The sequence below is a fragment of the Geotrypetes seraphini genome, chromosome 1 (genome assembly GCF_902459505.1).
Source record: "Geotrypetes seraphini chromosome 1, aGeoSer1.1, whole genome shotgun sequence".
NCBI lineage: Eukaryota > Metazoa > Chordata > Amphibia > Gymnophiona > Dermophiidae > Geotrypetes > Geotrypetes seraphini.
The window spans coordinates 60,711,607-60,734,748 of NC_047084.1; the positions used below are offsets into that span (position 1 = coordinate 60,711,607).

At 43.3% G+C, this 23,142-nt stretch overlaps 1 protein-coding gene across 13 annotated transcripts in view; it reads right to left on the reverse strand.

Annotated features, from left to right (window-relative positions):
* The window catches only part of GHR (growth hormone receptor), a 436,004-nt gene that overhangs the window by 33,840 nt on the left and 379,022 nt on the right, over positions 1-23,142 (reverse strand). For all 13 annotated transcript variants that reach the window (XM_033932119.1, XM_033932074.1, XM_033932056.1 and 10 more), the window contains 2 exons: positions 17,531-17,660; positions 6,252-6,412 (listed from right to left, as the gene is read on the reverse strand). In XM_033932119.1, the coding sequence (XP_033788010.1) occupies positions 6,252-6,412; positions 17,531-17,660 (291 nt within the window). The remainder of the gene's footprint in view (positions 1-6,251; positions 6,413-17,530; positions 17,661-23,142) is intronic.

Below are 23,142 nucleotides of genomic sequence, written 5' to 3' on the forward strand. Positions count from 1 at the left end.
TCGTGGGTCAATTTTCTTTCGGATGGGTGAGAAAGTATGCATGGCATGTGTGTGTGAGTCTTGGGGTGGGGCTGGGCGCCCTAGGACTCCGTTTGCTGCCTTCTTTGCTGGCTGTGATGAGTCTGGTGTTGGCCCCTGATGGGTGACAGGAAGTTGCGTATACTTTCCTGGAATGTATCGGGCATCACTTCCCCTGCCAAGCGCACTAAAATTCTGTCTCAATTGAAACATCACTCGGCAGACATAGCCTGTCTGCAAGAGACTAGACTTACGGATGTAGAACACCAAAAATTGCGACGGGGTTGGGTTGGAGACCTGCACTACGCCTCTTCCTCTGGAAAAAGGGCGGGGGTGGCGATTCTAATTAGGAAGGGCTTGCAGTGTACAGTCCAGGTCCTGAGGCGTGATTCGCAGGGTCGTTACCTTTTGGTGAGGGTGGTTGGACCTGGGGGGCCCTTTCGGCTTTTGGTGGGATATGGCCCTAACAAATATCAACATTCCTTTTTTCAAAATCTGGTTAATATTTGTTTGAAAGACTCGGACTGTCCCCTGATAGTAGTGGGTGATTTAAATCAGGTGATGGATCCGGGCGTGGATCGCTCTGGAGGCTCGGGGACGCCGTCTGGGAGGCAGACCAAGGGAATCCCTTATTTCTGTCGGGCCCTGGGACTGGTGGATCCTTGGCGGTTGCTTCACCCCACGGAGAGAGATTACACTCACCAGTCCAGGGCCCATGGTTCTTTCTCCAGAATTGATTATACGCTTTTATCTGAGACGCTGTTTGCTCGAGTCTCGGAGGCTACCATTGGCCCCCTTGAGGTGTCAGATCACCATATGATCTGGCTTGATGTTGCTATGGGGGGCCCTGTGAGTTCGGGGATGGGTTGGAGATTTCCTGCGTACTTGCATGCAGACCTCCATTTTCGGGAATTTCTGATGCACAAATGGGAGGATTATTGTTCTCTTAACGCGCAACACATAGAACAACCTATTTTATTTTGGGAGACTGCTAAAGTGGTGTTGCGTGGTGACATTATAGCTTATGTTGTCTCTAGGACTAGACGAATTGCACATCGCATAGTACAACTTGAGCGTCATTCGCAGCAGTTGAAACGTGACCTGTTGACTTCCCCGTCGGTGGCCGCTAATGACCTGTATAAAACGGTCTTGGCTGAGTTGAATATCCTAATCCATGAACGCACAAAAAAACTGTTGTTTTATAGAAAGTTTCGATTCTATAAGCATGGAAACAAGACGGGGAAATTACTCGCATCTGTAACTAAGAGCTGGTCGGGTTCTAGATATATTCCTATGATCCGAGATGCCTCGGGGAATATATTGACCTCGGCAGAGGCAATTGCAGATTGTTTTAAAAATTATTTTGAGGCCTTTTATGCTTCCCCGGGTCCCTATATGGGCCCTGATGTGTGTGATTATTTAGAGGACGCGGGGATGCCTAAATTATCACCAGCTCAGATATCTCGATTAGATAGGCCTTTACACGCACAAGAAGTATTGCGAGCAATCCAAACATTGAAAACTTGCACGGCTCCGGGACCGGATGGCTATTCTCCGGAGTTCTATAAGATCTTATCATCGGTCTTGGGGGAACCCCTGCTGAATTATTATTCGGCAGTTCGTGACTGCGGTGCCTTTCCCTGCTATGCGAATGATGCTCTTATCACCCTAATTCCGAAACCATCTAAACCACCCACCGAGATCGAATCATACCGGCCGATTTCGCTTCTGAATGTGGATATAAAAATTTTAGCTCGAGTGATGGCAGATAGGTTGGCACCTTTGTTGCCTTCCATCATAGTGCCTGAGCAGGTGGGTTTTGTCAGGGAGCGGCACTCGGTTTTGAATGTTCGGAGAGTGTTGATGGCGTTCTCGCGGGCGCAACATTCCCAATGCCCGGGTTTGTTAGTTGGATTGGACGCGGCAAAGGCCTTTGACAAGGTTCAGTGGCAGTATCTGTTTCAGGTGTTGCAGCATATTGGACTTCCGGATAGTTACTTGGCATTACTTCGACCGCTCTACACAGATCCCACGGCCTCGATAATGGTTAATGGGGTGCGTTCCACTGGTTTTCTCGTGGGTAGGGGGACAAGACAGGGATGTCCGCTCTCTCCGCTGCTTTTCTTGTTGTATTTGGACCCCTTGTTGCGCACTCTTCAGAGAGATGATGTGATTGTTGGGTTGTCTGAGGGACCTGCCCAGTTGCGGGTGTTGGCATTTGCGGATGACCTTTTACTAACTCTGGGGGACCCTCATAGATCTTTATCTCGTGCGTTGGACATCCTTGACGAATTTCACCTTTATTCTGGCTTGACCCTTAACAAGCAGAAATCCCTAGCATTACCAACCACAGAGGCTGTACGTCAGGATTGGCTAGGGGAATTTCCATTACAATGGGCTTCTTCTTCCTTGCGTTACTTGGGGGTGGTTATACCTCGGGACCTAGATAGGCTGTACACTGCAAACATCTTGCCTCTGCTCCGTCGCACGGAGTCTACTTTATCTAACTGGAGGCGATTTCCCTTGTCCCTTTCGGGTCGTATTGCCCTCTACAACATGATGATCCTGCCCCAATGGCTTTATGTATTGCAGATGCTCCCCGTCATGCTTTCCCCCGCACATGTATCGCAACACAATTCACACCTTACTGCATATCTTTGGCAGGGGAAGCGGGCTAGGATTTCTCTATTTAAGTTGATGTTACCTCGTAGGAAAGGGGGGCTGGGTCTCTTAAGTGTCACCAGATTTAACCTTGCTTGCCAGCTCAGACATATCCATGATTGGTTTTGTGATACTAAATATTTTTCTTTACCGGAGATAGAATGTTATTGCTTTCACCCTTACCATTTCAGTTATTTATTACATGCTCTCCACTTGCCGGATTTGCCACAGCTTAGCTCTCATCCACTTCTGCCGGCTATGCGCAAGGCTTGGAAATCCCTATGCAGACTGTTGAAGATCAATTCCAGGGTGACGTCTTACTTGCCCATTGCTGGCAATGGTGATTTTACACCTGGCTTGGATTCTGGACCGTTTCGCCGCTGGACTTCAGTGGGACTACAGTACATCTCCCAGGCCATACAACCCACGGGACTTCCTCTCTCTTTCACAGACCTGACCACACAGTTCCAACTCACCGCAGCTGATTGGTTTGCATACAGTCAATTACAGCATTATTTGCGGAACCTGACACCGGCGGTGCTGTGTGAAGAGAACTACACTAAATTACACGAAGTTCTTGGACTGACAGCACAGGACCTGATACCCCTGAAATTGTATCATGGGTTGCTTCTGGACTGTTTGGGAGATCTTGATTTTCCGACCTTGGCCAGGAAATGGTCGATGGATTTGCAGGTGCCTATCACAGCCGACATGATTCGAAGGGGACTTTGCTTGGGGAATGCCCTCCGCCTATCTTCCATGGAGTGGGAACGCAATTATAAATTTCTCTTGCGAGCTTTCTATCCCCCCAAGAGAGCGCATGTGATGGGGATTAGTGCGGAGCACGGCTGTGGTAAATGCGAACAACCTATGGCATCTTTTGGACATATGTTTTGGACTTGCCCAATGGTGTCTGCTTTTTGGTTGCAATTGGTATCTGCTGTGGCCCGAATATGGGGGTGCTCCTGGAGACTCCACCCGAGTTTCCTCATTACTCTACAGATTCGTTTCCACCCGCCCAAGCCGGGCTGTTCGGCCTTTATCAAGAGGACTATTCTGCTGGGGAGGAAGTGTGTTCTGTTGCAGTGGCTTTCTTCTCAACCCCCGACTATTCAACAGTGGAGAGCATTAATGCTGCAGCAAATGTTGCTGGAGCGCAGGGACATTGTGGACATGTCAGCCAAGTCAGGTAGACTCTTCCGTCAATGTTGGTATTCCTTTAGTTTGACCTTTACTTCCTATGTTCGTAGACAACTCTGGGATACTTGAGATGTTTATTGTTTGTTTTTTCTATTGGTTCTGGTTGCTGCTGCCTGGGTGGGGTGGGGGGGATGGGGGGGGATTGGGAACTGTGATGGTATGGAGGAAAAAGTTTTGCTTCATTGTATACTGTTTTTCCATTCTTGTTCAATAAATATATTTACACATAAAAGAGGAACTAAGTGAAAGTGTAGTGATCACTCACAGTATATATTTTGTGTCCATATGACAATTATATATTTGTTAAAATTAAAAAGATGGAAAATTGAGAATCTGGCACAATGACCACAGTAATCTCTAAGGACCTACTTGAGTTTAAAATTCATAAAGTAAAATAATTTACTTATAGGAAACTAACCTGCCAAATGTGGACTAGAGCAACCTGTCTGGAGAAATGGTAATAGAGAGATTGTGAATGCCATTCAAGGAGCTCTGCTCAGACAAACGGTGTTGGAAACCACAAGGGGAAGGGGCAACACTGGATATGGTACTGATAAATGGAGACACACTGGTCAATATTCAGCCTGCAGTGTCTAGTGTTTTTTTTAAAATGCTGAGTGCCATGTGCAGAATTAGCTCTAGAATGTTCAATGGCAGGCAATGCCTGGGCATTGGAATTGAACATCTGGGGATAATTTGGCATATTCTGGCCGCTGGATCTTATATGGGTCTCTAATGATATTCAGCAGAGATCTATAGCGGGAGAGGCCTTAGGCACCTGGGCCAATTAGGCCCTAGGATCCTGTGGGTTGCGCAGGGGAGGGGCGGGCCCATCCCATTTGGACGGAGGTGGGCCTGCTGGCCAGATGGTGCGAGGACCCGTCCAGCCAATTTGCAGGTAAGCTAATAGAGGTGTTCCGGGGTGGGAGTTTCATTGGGGTTGGGAACCCTCCTGCTGGCAATCTTCAGGGGGGGGGGGGGCCGTTGGGGGGTCCAGCAGGAGGGGTTGGACACCCTCCTGCCAGCAATCTTCGGGGGGGCCGTTGGGGGGGGTCTGGGAAGGGGGTTTGGGGTATTTTGTTTGGGGAGGTCATTGGGGGGGTCCGGCAGGAGGGGTGGGCACTCTCATGCCAGTGATCTTTGGGGGGCGGGTTCTGTCGGCAGGATGGGGTGGGGACCCTCCTGCTGCGATCGTCAGGGGTGGGGTGGGACCTACCAGCAGGAAGGGTTGAGCAACTTCCTGCCAGCGATCGCGGGTTTTGTCAGCAGGAGGGGTTGGGCACTCTCCTGCCATGATCATCGGGGGCGGGGGTTGGGGAGGTGGGACTGTAAGATGCCTACAGCTGCCTACAATCAGGACGCACTTTGCAGAATCAGGGCCTTAGGGCACAGAAATTCATAGAGGTTGCATGCTATAGTGGGAAAGAGATTCATATGCATTAACCAAGAGAGACATCAAATGTAGATGATGGTATCTAAAAATGGCTAGACTCAGGGATGTTAGGCTGCATTTAACAAGGCTGGGCCAGCAGAACTAAGGAGGTGATACTGCTCTTGTACAGGTTGCTGGCAAGGTCTTACTTAGAATTCTGTGCTCAGTATTGGAGGCCATATTGGATGCAGATGGGATAGAGATAGTCCAGAAAAAGACAAGCAAAATAGTTTGGGGTCTGCATCAGAAGATATACAAGAAGAGACTTAAGGATTTCAATTACTCTACAACAGGGCTGTCCAACGTTGGTCTTTGAAGGCTGCAATCCAGTCAGCTTTTCAGGATTTCCCAATGAATTTGCATGAGATCTATTTGCATGTACTGCTTTCACTGTATGCAAATAGATCGCATGCATATTAATTTGGGGAAATCCTGAAAACCCAACCTGGCAAGGGCCAAGGTTAGACATGCCCGCTCTAGAGGAAGGAGGGCATGGTAGATATAAACAGGTGTTTAAATACTTGAAAAAGTACTAATACATGAGACCTTTCTAAAGCAAAGAAGTTGTAGAACTAGTGGACACGATATGAGGTAAACTCAAGTACAACATAAGGAAATACTTTTTCACACAAATAGTGGTGAATACCTAAAATGTCTTCCAGAAGGACGTGGTGTAATAAAAAACTACAGTGGAATTCAAAAAGGCATGGGATAAACACAGATGATCCTATAATAAAAAGAAGATGGGGGGAATAAGCAGTCTGGTAACCTGCTCAGAGTGGCAGTTTAGTTCAAACAGCAGTGGACTTACTATAATGTGTTTCCAGAATGGCATAGAGTAGCTTACACCTTTATGGGAAGACCAGATGGGCCATTTTGGCCTTTTTTTTTCATATCATCTACCATGTTACCCTGCTGCTATAGGGGGTTTGAAATATACCTATGTCATCAACTGAAAAACACCTTTCAACAATCACAGTGTTTCCATGTAGAAGTTTAAGACAATACTGTGTCCAAATAGAGGTGTAGGTGGAATTGAAGTAACAGCTGTTTTCGCCAGCCGACACATAATCAGGACATTCATTCCATTTGTCTTCTTTACTGAAATGATAAAAAAAAGAATATGATTATGAAAGCAGGGTTACACTTTCTATGGCACACTACAATAAGAAACACATCTACTCTGTAATATCATGCAACTGCATATTACAAAAGTGTCAGATTAAACTGAAATCACACTTCATGTTTTGTTTATATACTGTTCATCAATGATGCTGCCAGTTTTACATGCTGAGTTTGAAATTGAAAATAGACTGAATAAGATATGACAGAACTTAAAGATATGTGGAAAGAGTCGGCGCGTGGATGAAATAAAACTGTACAGATGATGAGAGCAGAAGTGTAGCCAGGTTTTGATATCGGAGGGAGCACACCTTTTGTAAAATAGGTGCCAGTGCGAAGCTGAAGGGCCGATCTGTGTGGGCGCAGTTTCATTCAAATTCCATTCAGGGGAGTGGCTTCTCCCCTTGTGCCTCCCCCCCTCAGCTATGCCTCTGGATGAGAGGCCTTATGTTTCTTGAAAGGGATGCATATAATTTCCAGTTATGGAACATAGGGGCCCATTTACTAAGCTGCATTAAGCAGCTAGCTTGAGCTTTTACTGTGTATCAAACATTAATGGATACTCGCACTGACCTCTAGTGCATGTTTAAACAGCCAATGTGACAAAAATCTTCACTAGCTGCTTAGCATGCTGAGGGGGTATGACAGAGGTGGAGCAGAGGCATGTGTGTCCGTGACCGTGCACGAGTCAATACTGCATGCTAGCTGTCAAGACTGATGATAGTGCAGCTGCACTTAAACCACCTCAAGAGAGGCAGTAAGTGCAGCCACAAACTGGTAATTAGGTAGTGTAGTTGTGGCCTCAACAAAGAGGCTCCCCTCTACCATCTGATTCCCTCCCCCCCCAGTATCCAATTCCTCACCCTGACACTCCTTTGATCCAAGTTCCTGCCCCCCCAACTCCCCTCTGATATTCCTCAACCCCTCACTGACATCCCCACTTTGATCTCCCAATCCCCTAATCAGCAAACGTCCATAGACTTCTCTCCCTACCCAAAGTCTTACCCACATGTACCAGTCCAAACCCTTCCCCCACCCTGTTCAGCTCCCTATCACCCCTGGGTCTTACCTGGAGGTAACCACTGGTGGTACAGTGGGCCAGGTGGGAGCTGTCCCCCTCTGCTGCTGCCTATCAGGTTCTGGCTCTCAAAATGGATAAATATCTTCTATAATCACAGCTCTAAGTGATAGTAATGTTACTGTTGATTTAAATTGTGAAAACCTCAGACCCTGAACCCGTGACTAGTGATAACACCAATCTGCGGTTCATTGGGGGACCATCATCGTTTTCACTGTCCCCTATACCATCCAAAAATCAATGTAAGTATGACAAATGATTGGAAAAATAAAATAAAACTTATAAACAAAAACTTATCTGCACTGGATGGTATCCACTCGTTAATGATCCTCAGCGGTGAATAAATTAACTGGTGCATATGGTGAGTTAAAAACGACCACTCATTACTCCTCTATAATATTGTCCCTGTCCCCCCACTCGAGTTTCGAGGATTGTCTTCTTCAGGGAAGGACTCTTATTGCACAACTCTCCGACCTGACAATACAAGGTTACCCAAGGTAGCCTTTTCTCACCTGCTGAACACGGAAATGGACATCTCCGCAAAGGATAAAGGAATTCCCCTTGTATTATTTAAAAGCACGTGAAATACCCGCGTTTGTTAACCAACAGCTCCAAAAGAAGAAAAGAAGGAAAATCTCAGGGGAAAGCTCAGAAGACCCGTTTCGGAATTTCGAGTTTACGCCCAGCAGCGTCTACTGTGAACTATCAAGACTCAAGGTGAACAAAGCCATAGGACCAGACAATCTACACCCCAAGGGTGCTTAGAGAGTTGAGTGATGCCCTGGCGGAACCGTTATCCATGCTCTTCAATCTTACAGGGAGAGTCCTGTTGGACTGGAAAACAGCTAACGTCATTCCACTCCACAAAAAGGGATGCAGGATGGAGGCTGAGAATTACAGACCGGTGAGTCTCACATCAATAGTGAGTAAACTTATGGAAACACTAATTAAACATAAATTAGATACGATTCTGAATGAGGAGAATCTACGTGATCCCCATCAATATGGATTTACAAAGGGAAGGTCCTGCCAAGCCAATCTAATCAGCTTCTTTGACTGGGTAACAAGAAAGCTGGATATGGGGGAGTCCCTGGACGTCGTGTACTTGGACTTCAGTAAAGCTTTTGATAGTGTCCCACTCCACAGGTTATTGAGCAAGATGAGTTCGATGGGATTAGGTGAAACAATAACTGCATGGGTCAAAGACTGGCTAAGCAGTAGACTTCAGAGGGTGGTGGTTAACGGTACCCTCTCTGAAACGTTGGAGGTGATCAGTGGAGTGCCGCAGGGCTCGGTCTTGGGCCCGATCCTATTTAACATTTTCGTAATGGACCTGGCTCAGGGGCTTCAAGGTAAAATAACAGTATGACGTGGAACCTACTCTTACTGGAACATTGGTCCTTGACTTGGCAACTAAGCTTCAATGCCAAAAAGTGTAAGGTCATGCACCTAGGCAGCAGAAATCCGTGCAGAACTTACACCCTAAATGGTGAGACCTTAGCTAGGACTGCAGCAGAACGAGACTTAGGAGTGATCATTAGTGAAGACATGAAAACTGCCAATCAAGTGGAGAAAGCTTCATCCAAGGCTAGACAAATGATGGGTTGTATCCGTAGAAGTTTCGTCAGCCGGAAGCCCAAAGTCATAATGCCATTGTACAGATCCATGGTGAGACCTCATCTGGAATATTGTGTACAATTCTGGAGGCCACATTACCAAAAAGATGTGCTGAGAGCTGAATCGGTTCAGCGAATGGCCACCAGGATGGTCTCAGGACTCAAGGATCTCCCTTATGAGGAAAGGCTGAGTAAATTGCAGCTATACTCACTCGAGGAACGTAGAGAGAGGGGAGACATGATTGAGACATTCAAATACATCACGGGCCGTATCGAGGTGGAAGATGATATCTTTTTTCTTAAAGGACCCACGGCCACAAGAGGGCATCCGCTGAAAATCAGGGGCGGGAAATTTCATGGCGACACCAGGAAGTATTTCTTCACCGAAAGGGTGGTTGATCATTGGAATGATCTTCCACTGCAGGTAATTGAGGCCAGCAGTGTGCCAGATTTTAAGAGAAAGTGGGATAGGCATGTGGGATCTCTTGGGGTAAGAAGTTAGGGGGTGGGTATTATAGTGGGCAGACTTGATGGGCCATGGCCCTTTTCTGCCGTCATTTTCTATGTTTCTATATGTGTGCTTGCGTGCACGTATGTGTTCTCTTATTGTGACTCTTTATCATAAAGGAGAATGGACTGGTTTCCAAGCAGTCCATTGGTTTAGAAATAATAAAATGAAACAAAGTGTAATAATATATCTAACCATTAGATGTCACTGTTGAGATTTCAAAGAACATATTGTATATTTAAGCAACAGGATGCAACTATCTCAAGGCAAAGGAAGATTAGGTACCTACCGCGATAATCTTTCTAGTAGACAGGCACATCATTCCCGAACCTTCGGGTAGTCAATCAATTCTCACAAGAATTTGTGTAGAGAGCCTCATTATAATTTTTTGCTCTGCCTCCTATCTCTCTGGGCTGTGCTCCAATTCCTCAGTTCATATCAAAGTAGACGGTCAGCCCTAGAGAGGAAACATAATAGGAGGGGTACAGGGATACTCCCCGAGAGACATCTGTTCTGCCCATATCACAAAAATATATAACAATTCAAACTGAAAAAAACATGAACCCATTATAACACAGAACCAGGAGAAAACAAACGATTCACTACCTAAATGCAACCTGTACTAACTGTTTTGGAGTAAAAGTATTATCCCGTGGGTACCTACCTGTTTGTCTTCCCCTTTTTTAATATGAATTGTAAAACACTTAGAAGCCTTGATTTGCGTTTTATCAAAATAAACTTGAAACTTGAGTACTCCCTGGATTCATTGCAATAGCAGTGGTATTCCCCATCCATGTCCTTACTGGATAAAGGGGAGAATCATCCCTCATTCATCCCAGCATGTCTGAGGCAGAAAGCAGGCTATTGAACATCTGACAGGGCAGGCTTCAGGAATGATGTGCCTGTCTACTTAGGGTTCTGTTCTGCCCAAGGCACACCCTGCTCTACCCCCCCCCAACACAATGGCCAATTAGGGACTTCCTTAGGCCCGAGGCGTCTGAGCCAATCAGGGCCTTAGGCCCCTCCCCATGCATCATATGATGCACTGGGGTGGGGCCTAAGGCCAACATTGCACAGGAGCTGGCCAGAGGAGCAGGAACGGCACCCCTCCTGCTCCCGACGTAAAGGTACTGGGGGGGCCAGGCCAATGGCAGTGAGGGGTCCTGCCATATTTAAGTTTGTGGGGGTTCAGTGTGTGTGTGTGGGGGGGGTGATGACAGGAGGGAGTGGGCATGCAAAATGTCTGTGCCATTGCAAAAAAAAATACAAAAATAAACAAAACAGGCAGACCTGTCAGTAACACAGTTTGAGGAGTGGCCATGATGAGACATAGAGTGCCTGTGAAAGATGAAGCACCTTCACATCCTGAGGCAGCTAATGATTGGCAAAATACTGACCATCGTCGGTGTGTGGTGTGCTTCTAGCCTTAGATAAGTACTTCTCTATTGCAGTTACAAGAAAACTTTTTGTTAAAAGACAAATCTTTTCAGGGTGGCTTTTTTCAGCTATTATTACTATTTTGAAATATATCACTAGCCTTGAATTGAATGGATCTGTGCTTATTGATTATTGTAAGCATGAACATATCCCAAGGGGACTTCAGATGATGACAACTCCCCAAATTTTCAAGGCAGATGAAGCTTTTGTAGACACCTGGAACAAAATCCTTAACAGGTGTTCTTTAGATTTAATGCTACTCATTATAGAGCGAAGTAAAAAAGAACTTTTGCATCAGAAGGGTTTGTTAGATGAACTATTGCAGAATAAGAAATCAGCATTGACATCAGAAGCGTTTGAATTAAAAATGACAGAAATACATGAGACAATTAACACCTATCGTGACACTATAAGAAAACAAAAACAGAAAAAAGTTAATCGGGACGTTAATGATTACACTAATAACAGAGTATAGAGATGGATGTATACTTCTCAACAGAAACCCGACGATCGATCTTCAGACAACAGTACATCAACATTATCTAATTCATCCAAGAGTGACGGCTCAGATGGTAATCATCCAGTACAAAAAAACTTCCAAAGAGGCAGAGGAAGAGGAAGACCATAGGTCTTCCAAAGAGGCAGAGGTCGAAGGAATACCCGCAACAACAATCATTAACCAATATTCGACAAAATTCCTCTTCTACCATTATTAATATCTCTGATCGCACTTTGACCCAAAATGAAAGCAGCGTGTTATCCAAGGGGCTGTCATTTGTACCGACTGTTCCATAGGATCATTTTCAATTTCAGGTAGATTTAGAAAGATTCATAAGATCTATATCCTTAAAAAAAAATTTGGGAGGCAGCGAGTCACAGAATGACAGATCAGTGGTAAAGAAAAAATCTATGTGGGTACCTCCGGGCCCGTTAGACCCTCTCCTCTCTACGTTTAAACAACTGGTGCTTCAAGATGTCGCAAAATTGCAATATAAGAAAATAGAAACCTATAATCTTCAACAAGACCACACAATCATCATTAGCAGGGCCGATAAGGGTGGTGCCACCGTTATTTGTAATGCAACTGATTACAGAAACGAACTGATTCAACAGCTGTCTGACAATACCACTTATGCCCTCTTGGACGTTAATCCAACTCTCTATCTTAAAGCCCAAATTTTGGCTTTAACCCAAGAAGGATTTGATGAGGGTTATGTTACTAAACATGAATTTCAATTTATGAATAAAGAACATAGCACCATACCATGGATTTATTTAACTCCAAAAATACATAAAAGAATACATAAACCTCCGTGGAGACCGATCATATCTTCTAAAAACTCTATTTTTAAACCTCTTTCTACTTATGTAGATTATTATTTAAAACCTTTAGTAGAGAGTAGTGATTCTTACATTAAAGACACTAGCCATTTTTTACTTTGGCTACAAACAATAGATCTTGCAGATAAACCTACCATCCTGGTTACGTTAGATATTGTGTCTTTATACACCTCTCTACCTCAAGATAGATGCTTGGAAATTGCACAAGAAGCTTTACACACTCGGGTCCATCCACATCAGAGCCCCACTGAATTTGTTATGGCGCTACTATAATTGGCATTAACAAAAAATTTTTTTCGGATGATAGTAATTTATACCTACAAATTAAAGGGGTGGCGATGGGCGCCACACGTGCTCCTTCAATTGTGTGTTTGTATATGAAACACTATGAAAAAACCCACTTAGTGACCTACCAATGGAGTCAATACATCGTAGGGTGGAAAAGGTATACTGATGACGTGTTTTTGTTGTGGCAAGGCTCTAATGATCAACTTTTACTGTTTACTGACTGGCTTAACACTAGGGATAATAACATCCGTTTTACAATGAATCAATCTACTGAAGGTATACATTTCTTAGATACATGGGTTACCATTACATCAAATCATCTAGCATTTAAGTTATATATTAAGCCTATGGATACAACTAATTTACTGCAATATGATAGCTGTCATCCAACGCCTCTTAAAAATAGTTTACCTTTGGCCCAGTTTTTACGTTTTAGACGTATATGTACTTATACAGAGGATTTTAAAACTTCAGCCAACAAGTTGGCAAAAAATTTAAGACACAGAGGGTATCCAGAAAAGGTATTAAGGAAATCCTACCATAGGGCCAAGTACAACCATCAAGAATGGCTTTTACAACCATCTACTCCGGAACCTCCGACTAGTATTCATACACCAGGTTGAAACTGCTGAACATATAGATGCATTTCAGACTTTTGTTCTTAGATATAATGTTGAATCTGAACATATTGCAAACATAATCCATAATTATTGGAGAATTGTTCAGAGAAGTCCATGCTTTGAAAAGTCTAAACTTCGTTTAGCATATTCTAGATCATGTAATCTAAAAGAACATTTAAGATTAAATCCTGACATAATGCAAAAAGATACTAATATCAAAGGGTTTCACTCAAGTTGTGGAAGATGCCAGATTTGCTCTTTAACTATTCAAGGGGCCTTGTTTGTAAACCCTTTAAACCATAGAAGTTATGAATTAAGACATATCACCACATGTAAATCAGACTACGTGGTATATTTGATTAAATGTCCATGTCAAAAAATTTATATAGGGAAGACCACTAGGCAGTTTAACATACGAATGGCGGAACATAAATCCTGCCTGAACCTCAAGAGAAAGGAAGCTCCGCTGGTAGTACACTGTCTTGATCATAAATATTCTTTTGATCCATTGCGGTGTATGATTATTGATAGAGTCACAGAATCAATAAGAGGGGGGGGGATAGGTGTAAAAAGTTATTACAGATGGAACAGAGATGGATTGACCACTTACATAGTTTACAACTGGGGGGGGGGGGGGGCTGAACACTACTGTCAACTGGCAAGTTTTTTTCTGAATTGGGATATGTGCTCAAACCTTCCTGGAGACTCTTGAATTAATGATGAAGGGGCACAGCTAGGGAAATGTTTAGTTTATCATTTTAGTATTCGGCACTTAAATATAAGGTTTATGAAAAAAATGAACTATGGAATGTAGGATGAAGTTTTAAAACTTTAGCGATTAGGTTAAGTTTTAGGATTAAGGTATTATTTAAATTTTACCTCACTGCCGGTGTAGTCATTTCCGGCAGTGCTACATTTAGCCTTAAGGTCACAGTACTTAAACTGCAAAGCTTGATCATTCCGAAGACCATTTACGGTAGAATAAAGCCGGATGTGATGTCAGACGCCTTCTTTGCCGTCGCAGTCAGCGTCTCGGATTATTTTAAATTAAGTCCGTTATTCGGCTATGTAAGGCTGATGAAACAAATTGATCTGCTTGGACTAGCTTAAACCAGGTCCACTATTCGGCCATGTAGGGTTGTTGAAATTAACAGGTACGTTCGGCATTTTAAATTTTTGCTGAATTAATGTTTATTATAGTATATAGCGGATTAAGGCTAAGCTTGTTGCCCTTTTACATTAACCATTTGTTATTATGTGTCTCTCGGGGTTTTCTTCAACTGCCTATATAATGTATGCAATAATAAAAATGATTCAAGTTGGGTTCTTTAATTTTATTGAATATTGATCGGTTGCAACAATAAAAAGAGAAAAAAAGCTATATGATTAGGTTGGTTATTTTGATTTTTAAGTAATAGTAACTATTGAACATAGACTGGCTGCAGTAAAAAACTTTAAAAAAAATGAATAAAAAGGTTAAAAAAATGTTAATAAAAGTTGAAATAAAGAATAAAAAGCTGTTAAGAAGCTGTAGTATGAGGTAAAATAAAGTTAAAACAAAAATGGCACATTTAAGGTTATTTAATAAATAATAAATGATAAATAATAAAGTGCAATAAGGTTTTATAATCTTAGGCGGGTTCATGGGGCTTTCTTTATTTATGAGAGTTTGGAAATATAAGATATTCTTTTATATTACATAATAATTGGGTGTTATTTGTTATTTTTTCATTCACAGTGCTGTTACTCTGCACTGTTCCTGATGAGAGCGAAACGGGGATCTTCCGTCGTTCTGTTTGGTCTTCAGCTGGCTGGGTTAAGAATCTACACTGAGCTAAGTATTTGAATAACCATAAATATAATAGTAGTTAAATATAACAAATTGCACAATAAGATTAAAGTAATTGAAATAAAATAACACAACAAGGAGTTAAAGGACCGATGATAGCTCACAAGTTTAGTTATCTGCCTAGACTTGGTCAGTTGGCACATAACTCTGAGCACTTGAGATCCTAATAATCTTCCATTTCAGTCTTTGGATGTTGTGTAGGACTCACATTATAGCCTATTTTTTCTGAGGATTTCAGTGTGGTTTACAAGTTTTTGTAGTGATTTTGGCCTTTATTCAGTACCCAAAGGTTTGCATTGCACAAGGCTTTTTCCTAGTAAAATATCAATCGAGGAGGTTTTTTATGCCAATGATTTAACTTTACCTCGTGATAATCTCCACTTTTTCATTAACTGTATTGTTGGATGGTGGAGGAGGGGCTTTGAGGCTTTTTCCTACCTCGAGGTGATTTTTTCAAGGGAAAGCAGATACATGTGCTGGACCTGGGTATTTTGAATAACTCCATGAACATTTAATTGTGCTTCTTAAGGGGCTCTGTGCGTCTCTCTTGGAATATATGTTTGCTGTGCCCTAAGATTTTGAGAGTGTTGGTATTTATTTATATATTTTCCTCATTATACTTGAGTGGTTGGCTAGTAACACAGTTACCGACAGGTCTACAGTTTTAGGATAGTAAAACCCAACTCAAAATAGCCAAGCAAATGTTAGTGAATCAATGGCTTGGGGAAAAACACGTGGTGGGCCGTTTAGTGAATCAGGTGGGTAGTAGCGATCGTTGCTAAACATGTGAAAACAGATTTAGCGATGATCGTTGACTTTAGTTAATCGGGGCCTATAGTTGTTGATTTCTAATCCATGTGTGTGTGTGTGTGTGTATCTGTGTAGATATCAGTGGCATAGCCAAACCTTAAATTTTGGGTAGGCCTAAGGCAAAATGAGTGGGCATGATGTCCTCTCTGCAGACTGCTCCCTATTCTCTTCCTTTCCCCACTCTTCCCCGTACCCCCACCACAACTAAATTTAAAAACATTAAATACTTAAGCTGGGAAGGATTTTGTTCAGGCCCTGCCAGCTGAAGATCCTCTCCTTTAGTGAGCAAACCAACATTGGCACCTGGAGCGTGCTTATTTTTTTGCATGCACACATAAGTACATATATGCCATTCTTCTAATCATTTATATACATGATCAGCATGTACTGTAAATATTAACACATACTCTACAGAATTACTCCAGTTGTTCCAGAACTGCCCATCAAATTTAGCCAGTCATATGGGAAAGAGAAAAAGTGGTGGAAAGTGGAAGCAGGTGAGAAAAGGATACCAATAAATAGAGAGATGGTGAAATAAAGAGACAGTGGAGACAGATAATAAAGAGAGGCCTAGTGGGAGGTGAGGGTCAGCAAACTCCAATTTTGTTTATACTATTAAGAATCTTTGCATTGGCCTGGTTAAAGATACTGTGTGCTATTACATAATGCTCATTTCTGAATTTGTTTTGGAAATGTAAACTTTATACTGTACTGCATTAATATTTGCTTTATCTTTCTAGAGCAGTGTATCTCAAACTGTGTGCCAAGGCACACTAGTGTGCCTCCTGAGATTCCAATTGTGCCACAACACACTGAGGAGGAAGAGAGGTGCCTGCCAGCTGACTTCCCTATGCGGTACAGCACCAGCACTGCCTGATTCGCCAAAGACCTGCATGTTTCCCCCTTTTCTCTAGCGTCCTCCGGCTTCCCCCCTGGTCTCCCGGTCTCACCTTTAAATCTAATTACAGCAGCCTGCAAAGGATTGCCAGTAGGTAAAATGATTTTATTTTCAATATAGTGACTGAAATTTGTCAGTTTTGAGAATTTATATCTGCTGTGTATATTCTGTGTATATGAAAAATGAATGGAAAAAATTGCATTACAATTAGTATAGGGGATGAGATCTGGGACAGAGCTTGGGTGGGCCTAGAGAGGTCTGTGGTTGGGGTACTCAGTTGATATTTGTTAGACTTAGGGGGTACTTAGCTTGAAGTAGTTGTGAAACACTGCTGTAGGCAATCAGCTGGTGCCAGTGCCTCTCCTCTCCAGCCCTCTTCCCTGCTGGCACCCCCTATTGGCGTCCCGGGCCCATCTGGAGAGCCTCTGCACATGCGCAGACGTTGATGTGATGATGTCACGCATATGCGTGATGTCATCACAGCGACGTCCATGCATTTCTGGGTGCCTCAAGTGGTTGCCACTACCTTTAGTGTGCTCTGGCTCAAGAAACTTTGAGACACTGTTCTAGAGTGTTATGCTTGCTCCTTTGATTTTTATCCACATTGAACCAATTTGGTTGGGGAATAGCGAAATATAAGAAGTTATGTTACCTTTTCATATAAAGCAGTTTTGTTAAATCAGGGCTGGTGAAGTTGTGAAAATCTCCATAAGTCCAATGACATGAAAATGTCTCTTGTTCAGGTGACCGACACTTGATGAGGCTGTTTTTTTCAGAAGAGACTGCAATACAAAACAAGAAGAAAAAAAAAATTACAGGGGCCCAGATTCACTAAAGATTTTAAAACAGCGATTTTAAAACAGCGATTGATTCACTATCTTTATTGCATGCAAATGATTTTCTTTTCCTGGCTTAAAAAAATATATTTTATGGGCCAGATATTTTGCATGTATTAGAAGGGCAGGATAGCAGCTGGGAGGACACGTTCCTACTGCAGTTCTGCATATGCACCCTTCTAGCAGCAATACCTATTGTCTAGACCAGGGGAAGGCAATTCTGGTCCTCGAGAGCCGGAGCCAGATCAGGTTTTCAGGATATCCAAAATAAATATGCATGAGATAGATTTGCATCTCAAGGAGGCAGTGCATGCAAATCCATCTCACACATATTCATTGTGGATATCCTGAAAACCTGACCTGGCTCCGGCTCTCGACCACTGGAATTGCCTACCCCTGGTTTAGACCAGTGATTCTCAAACCTGTCCCGGGGGACCATCAGCCAGTCAGGTTTTCAGGATATCCCTAATCAATATGCATGATTTGCATGCCTATCACCTCCATTATATGCAAATCTTTTTCATGCATATTCATTGGGGATATCCTGAAAACCTGGCTGGTGGTCCCTCAGGACAGGTTTGAGAACAACTGATCAGGACCATATTGACTGTAGGCTCCTTATGGTTTTAGTACAATGGGTCCCAAAGTTAGGGTCCTACAGGAGGATGTCACAACAGAAATGAGTTATTAATGCCTATATGTCTTTATAAAATGGCAGCCCAAAATCAGCTGAACTTGCGGCTGACACTCAGGTTGCATACAAGTCGTGTCCACTTGGCATATATACTTGTACATTGGGGGGGGGCTAACTAAGTGAAGCATTTAACCATACTGTACTAGCATACACATGTAAAACTTATTTTATAAAATTCTCCCTTTAATTAATTTTTTACTGTGCATATTCTAAAAAAATTCAGTAAGAGTTTTAACTTGGAAGCTCAACTATTGTGCATCACATCAACCTCAATAAAGTACAGAAAACAAATGTCCTGACAGTAGAAACCTTCTGTTCTAGCAGTACCTGCTTGGATTACTGTCAATAAAAATAGCTTTAGGGCTGCTTGCTTCTATAAGCTGATGACATAAATGTCTCAGAGAGCTTTTTGTTATAGATTACATCACTGGTTGAAAGTTGTCCCACTTCAAAGTGACACAAATCAGGACAGTGAGACATCCATATATTCATCTAAACCAGCGATCTCAAACTCAAAACACTTTGCAGGGCCACATTTTGGATTTGTAGGTACTTGGAGGGCTGCAGAAAAAATAGTTAATGTCTTATTAAAGAAATAACAACTTTGCATGAAGTAAAACTCATTATAGTTTATAAATCTTTCCTTAACTGCTTCTTATAATTTCAGCTATACACAGCGGAAAGCAGTGCAACATGCATAAAGATGCAGGAAAGCGCTTGCGTGAGTTTACAGCAGTGAGGCGGGCAACGTTCCAGAACAATGCTAACATACCGAAGGCCTCAAAATAGTACCTGGTGGGCCGCATTTGGCCCCCGGGCCACGAGTTTGAGAGCACTGATCTAAACGAATAACTATACTGTAGCCTCAGTCCAGTTAACATTACATACAGTATGATATGCTAAAGGGGGTTTCCCATTTTAATAGTAATTTATATAAACCTCTCTTTTTGCAAAACCGTAGCTCAGTTTTTAGCGCCAGCCACATCAGTAACAGCTCCAGTGCTCATAGAATTCCTATGAGTGTCGGAGCTGTTACTGCTGCGGCCAGCACTAAAAACTGTGCTACAGTTTTGTAAAAGGGGGAAAGTTATTTCTGCACATATCTGGCCGCATACATAAATGCCCAGTTTATAAAATTCCAACTTATGTAATCGCACATGCTTTCCTAGTAGGTATGTACAGAGATAGAGTTTGGGCAGAGAATGGTGGAGTTTGCAAGTACATGTGCACATTATAAAATACTTTAATTTACATTAATAAGGAAATTCTATATATCAGGGATCTCAAAGTCCCTCCTTGAGGGCTGCAATCCAGTCGGGTTTTCAGGATTTCCCCAATGAATATGCATTGAAAGCAGTGCATGCACATAGATCTCATGCATATTCATGGGGGAAATCCTGAAAACCCAACTGGATTGCGGCCCTCAAGGAGGGACTTTGAGACCCCTGATATATATGGTGCCCAACGTTAGGTGCAACTGCTACTACTATTTATCATTTCTGTAGCGCTGAAAGGTGTACACAGCACTATACATTTAATATAGAATGGACCAGGGCTGCCCAAGTCCGGTCCTCGACATCTACTGGCAGGCCAGGTTTTCAGGATATCCACAATGAATATGCATGAGAGAGATTTGTCTGCACTGCTTTCTTGGTATGCAAATCTCTCTCATGCATATTCATTGTAGATATCCTGAAAACCTGGCCTGCCAGTAGATCTCGAGGATCGGACCTGGGCAGCCCTGCAATAGAAGAGCTTACAATCTAATTTGGACAGACAAGACATCTCCATGGTTGGGGAGATTCTGGTAGAGGAAATGATACAATGGGTATAGGTATCGGACAGCCATTAGTGGGAATTAAGAGTTGAAAGCAGTTTTAAAAAAGTGGGCATTTAGCTTGGATTTGAATACTGCTAGAGGCAGAGCATTACGTATTAACTCTGGCAGCCTGTTCCAGGCATACGGCATGGCAAGAAAGAAGGAGTCTGGAGTTGGCAGTAAAGGAGAAGGGTACAGATAAGAGGGACTTACCCAATGAATTGAGTTCATGGAGGGGAACATATGGGGAGATAAGTGAAGTGAGATATGTGTGTGGGGGGGGGGAGGCTACAGAGTGAATGCACTTGTAAGTCAGTAAGAGGAGTTTGAACTGTATTCGGAAACGGATGGTGAGCCAATGAAGTGACTTGAGGAGAGGGGTAATGTGAGAATAGCGGCTCTCATGGAATATGAGTTGTGCAGCAGCATTTTGAACGGATTGCCTGAGCGAAGGATGCCTGAGCGAAGTATGCTGCAGTAGTCTAAGTGTGAGGTGATGAGAATGTGGATAAGGGTTTGGGTAGTGAGTTCAGAGAGGAGAGGTTGGAGTTTGGTAATATTATAGAGGAGGAAGAGACAGGTTTTGGCGGTTTGTTGGATCTGAGCAGAGAAGGAGAGAGACGAGTCAAAGATCGCTCCGAGGTTACGAGCTGATGAGACAGGGAGGAGAAGAGTGTTATCCACTGAAATAGAGAATGGCGAGAGTGAGGAGCTGGGTTTAGGTGGCAAGATAAGGAGTTCAGTTTTAGCCATATTCAGTTTGAGATAGCAGCGAGACATCCCAGTGGCAATGTCAGACAGGCAGGCTGAGATTTGGGCCTGAGTTCCTGCAGAGATCTCTAGCATGGAGAGGTAGAACTGGGAGTCATTGGAATAGAGGTGATATTGAAAATCACTGGAAGTGCTACATATGCAAGGTGCTGAAATGGGGCAAAAATGGCAGATTCCCACAAAAACACACTTATGTGCCCATTTATAGAATAGTGCCTAACTGTTGCCGTGTGGATTTGCAAAGGGGGCATGGCCACGGGAGGGGCACGGGCGAGTCAAGGGTTTCACTTAAAAGGTGCACAGTGTTAACAGAATAGCGTGGATCTGCACCCAACATGTGCACTGGGATTTACACCTGGTTTCAGCTGGTGTAACTCCTCATGCCCAAAGTTGATTACGCTATTCTATAAAGGGCGCCAATCCTGAGACACAGATTACAGAATACCATTCAGCGCCAATTTTTTCTTTTGGCCCAAATTTTGAGCACCTTTTACCGAATCCAGTCCTAAGGGCTCCTTTTACAAAGGTGCGCTAGCGTTTTTAGCGCATGTACCGGATTAGCGCGTGCTACCCGAAAAACTACCGCCTGCTCAAGAGGAGGCGGGAGCGGCTAGTGTGCGCTATTCCGCGCATTAAGGCCCTAACGCACCTTTGTAAAAGGAGCCCTAAGTGTCCTCATCTAGATTATTTGATTGAGACTTATCAAACCTTACTTTTACAATATGTGTTCCATGACCCCATTTGGGCTCAGGATCTACAGTTTGGGAAGTCTTGCTTTAGGGGGAAAGAAGGAAAGAGAGAGAATGCTGGGAAGGGATGGCAAGTGCCATTGTTGCCACCCCCCCCCCATCATTTTCAGGTGATGAAACATAAACTGAACACTGCTTCCTGCATCTCAGTGTTCTGCATGCGCAAACAGATTTGTTTGTGTGGATTGACAGACAGATCGACTGACCAACCCTATCCAGGTGCTATCTTTTGAGAAAGCCACACCTAAAAACTTACTTACATTAAGGTTAGACTGTAAATAGAGTTCTGTTGAAAAGTATTGAAGAAATCTTGGACATTGTTTGGTTTTATTTTTTCTCAAGAGGGAGGGTTAATTCTCTGTTGTTCTCTGTTTGGCCACCTGGGTCTTAGTGTTCAATAGTCCTCTGGTCACTCAAGTTACATATATGTATGAATATGGCGTTTCATTTTGTTTATAATTGTGTATCAACAAAAAAATTTCTCCAACATACTGATAACAATGACTGATTACAAAACAGTCCGAAAGGAAATTAAAACCCTGCTATTCAGAAAATTTATCAAGACAAACTAATACCACACCTTAACTTTTCCCAGTCTTGTAAATTTCCCAGCTAAGACTCAGTCATGTAATTAGTACCCTATCCTGTAATTCTCCTGGAAACGTCCAGTTCTCCTCTTTTATAATCTGCCTAGAACTGCAAGGTATCAGCGGAATAGAAGTCACTAATGTAATGTAATGTAATGAATAATCATTTTGCAATTCTGGTCCTAAATCAACTAGATCACTGTTTTTCAACCTTTTTACACCTATGGACCAGCAGAAATAAAAGAATTATTCTGTGGACCGGCATCGGTCCGTGGACCGGCGGTTGAAGAAAACTGGGCTAAGTTGTGGGCCAGACCCCGCCCATCTCTACCCAATCTCCACTTCAGACCCCGCCCCATAATAGTACTAATTACACCTTGCACGTCCCGTGCCTCATCTGGAAGCCTTCCCTCTGATGTTCAGAGAGAAGGCTTCCGGTTCAGGCGTAGGACGCCCGTAGGAGCCACTGCCCGTGGCTTTGTGCACTGAATCAGTTAGGAAGAGGGAACTGGCTCGAAGATAACGCCGCATCGATCGCACCGTGGACCAGCAGTTGAAGAACACTGTTTTGGGCCTGATGCACGTACGTGCTGGCCCTGTGGACTGGCAGGAAATGTCTGTGGACTGGCACTGGTCCATGGACCGGTGGTTGAAAAACACTGAACTAGATTACATAAGAACATAAGAATTGCCGCTGCTGGGTCAAACCAGTGGTCCATTGTGCCAAGCAGTCCGCTCCCGCGGTGGCCCCCAGGTCAAGGACCTGAGCCCTAACTGAGTCTAGCCTTACCTCCGTACGTTCTGGTCT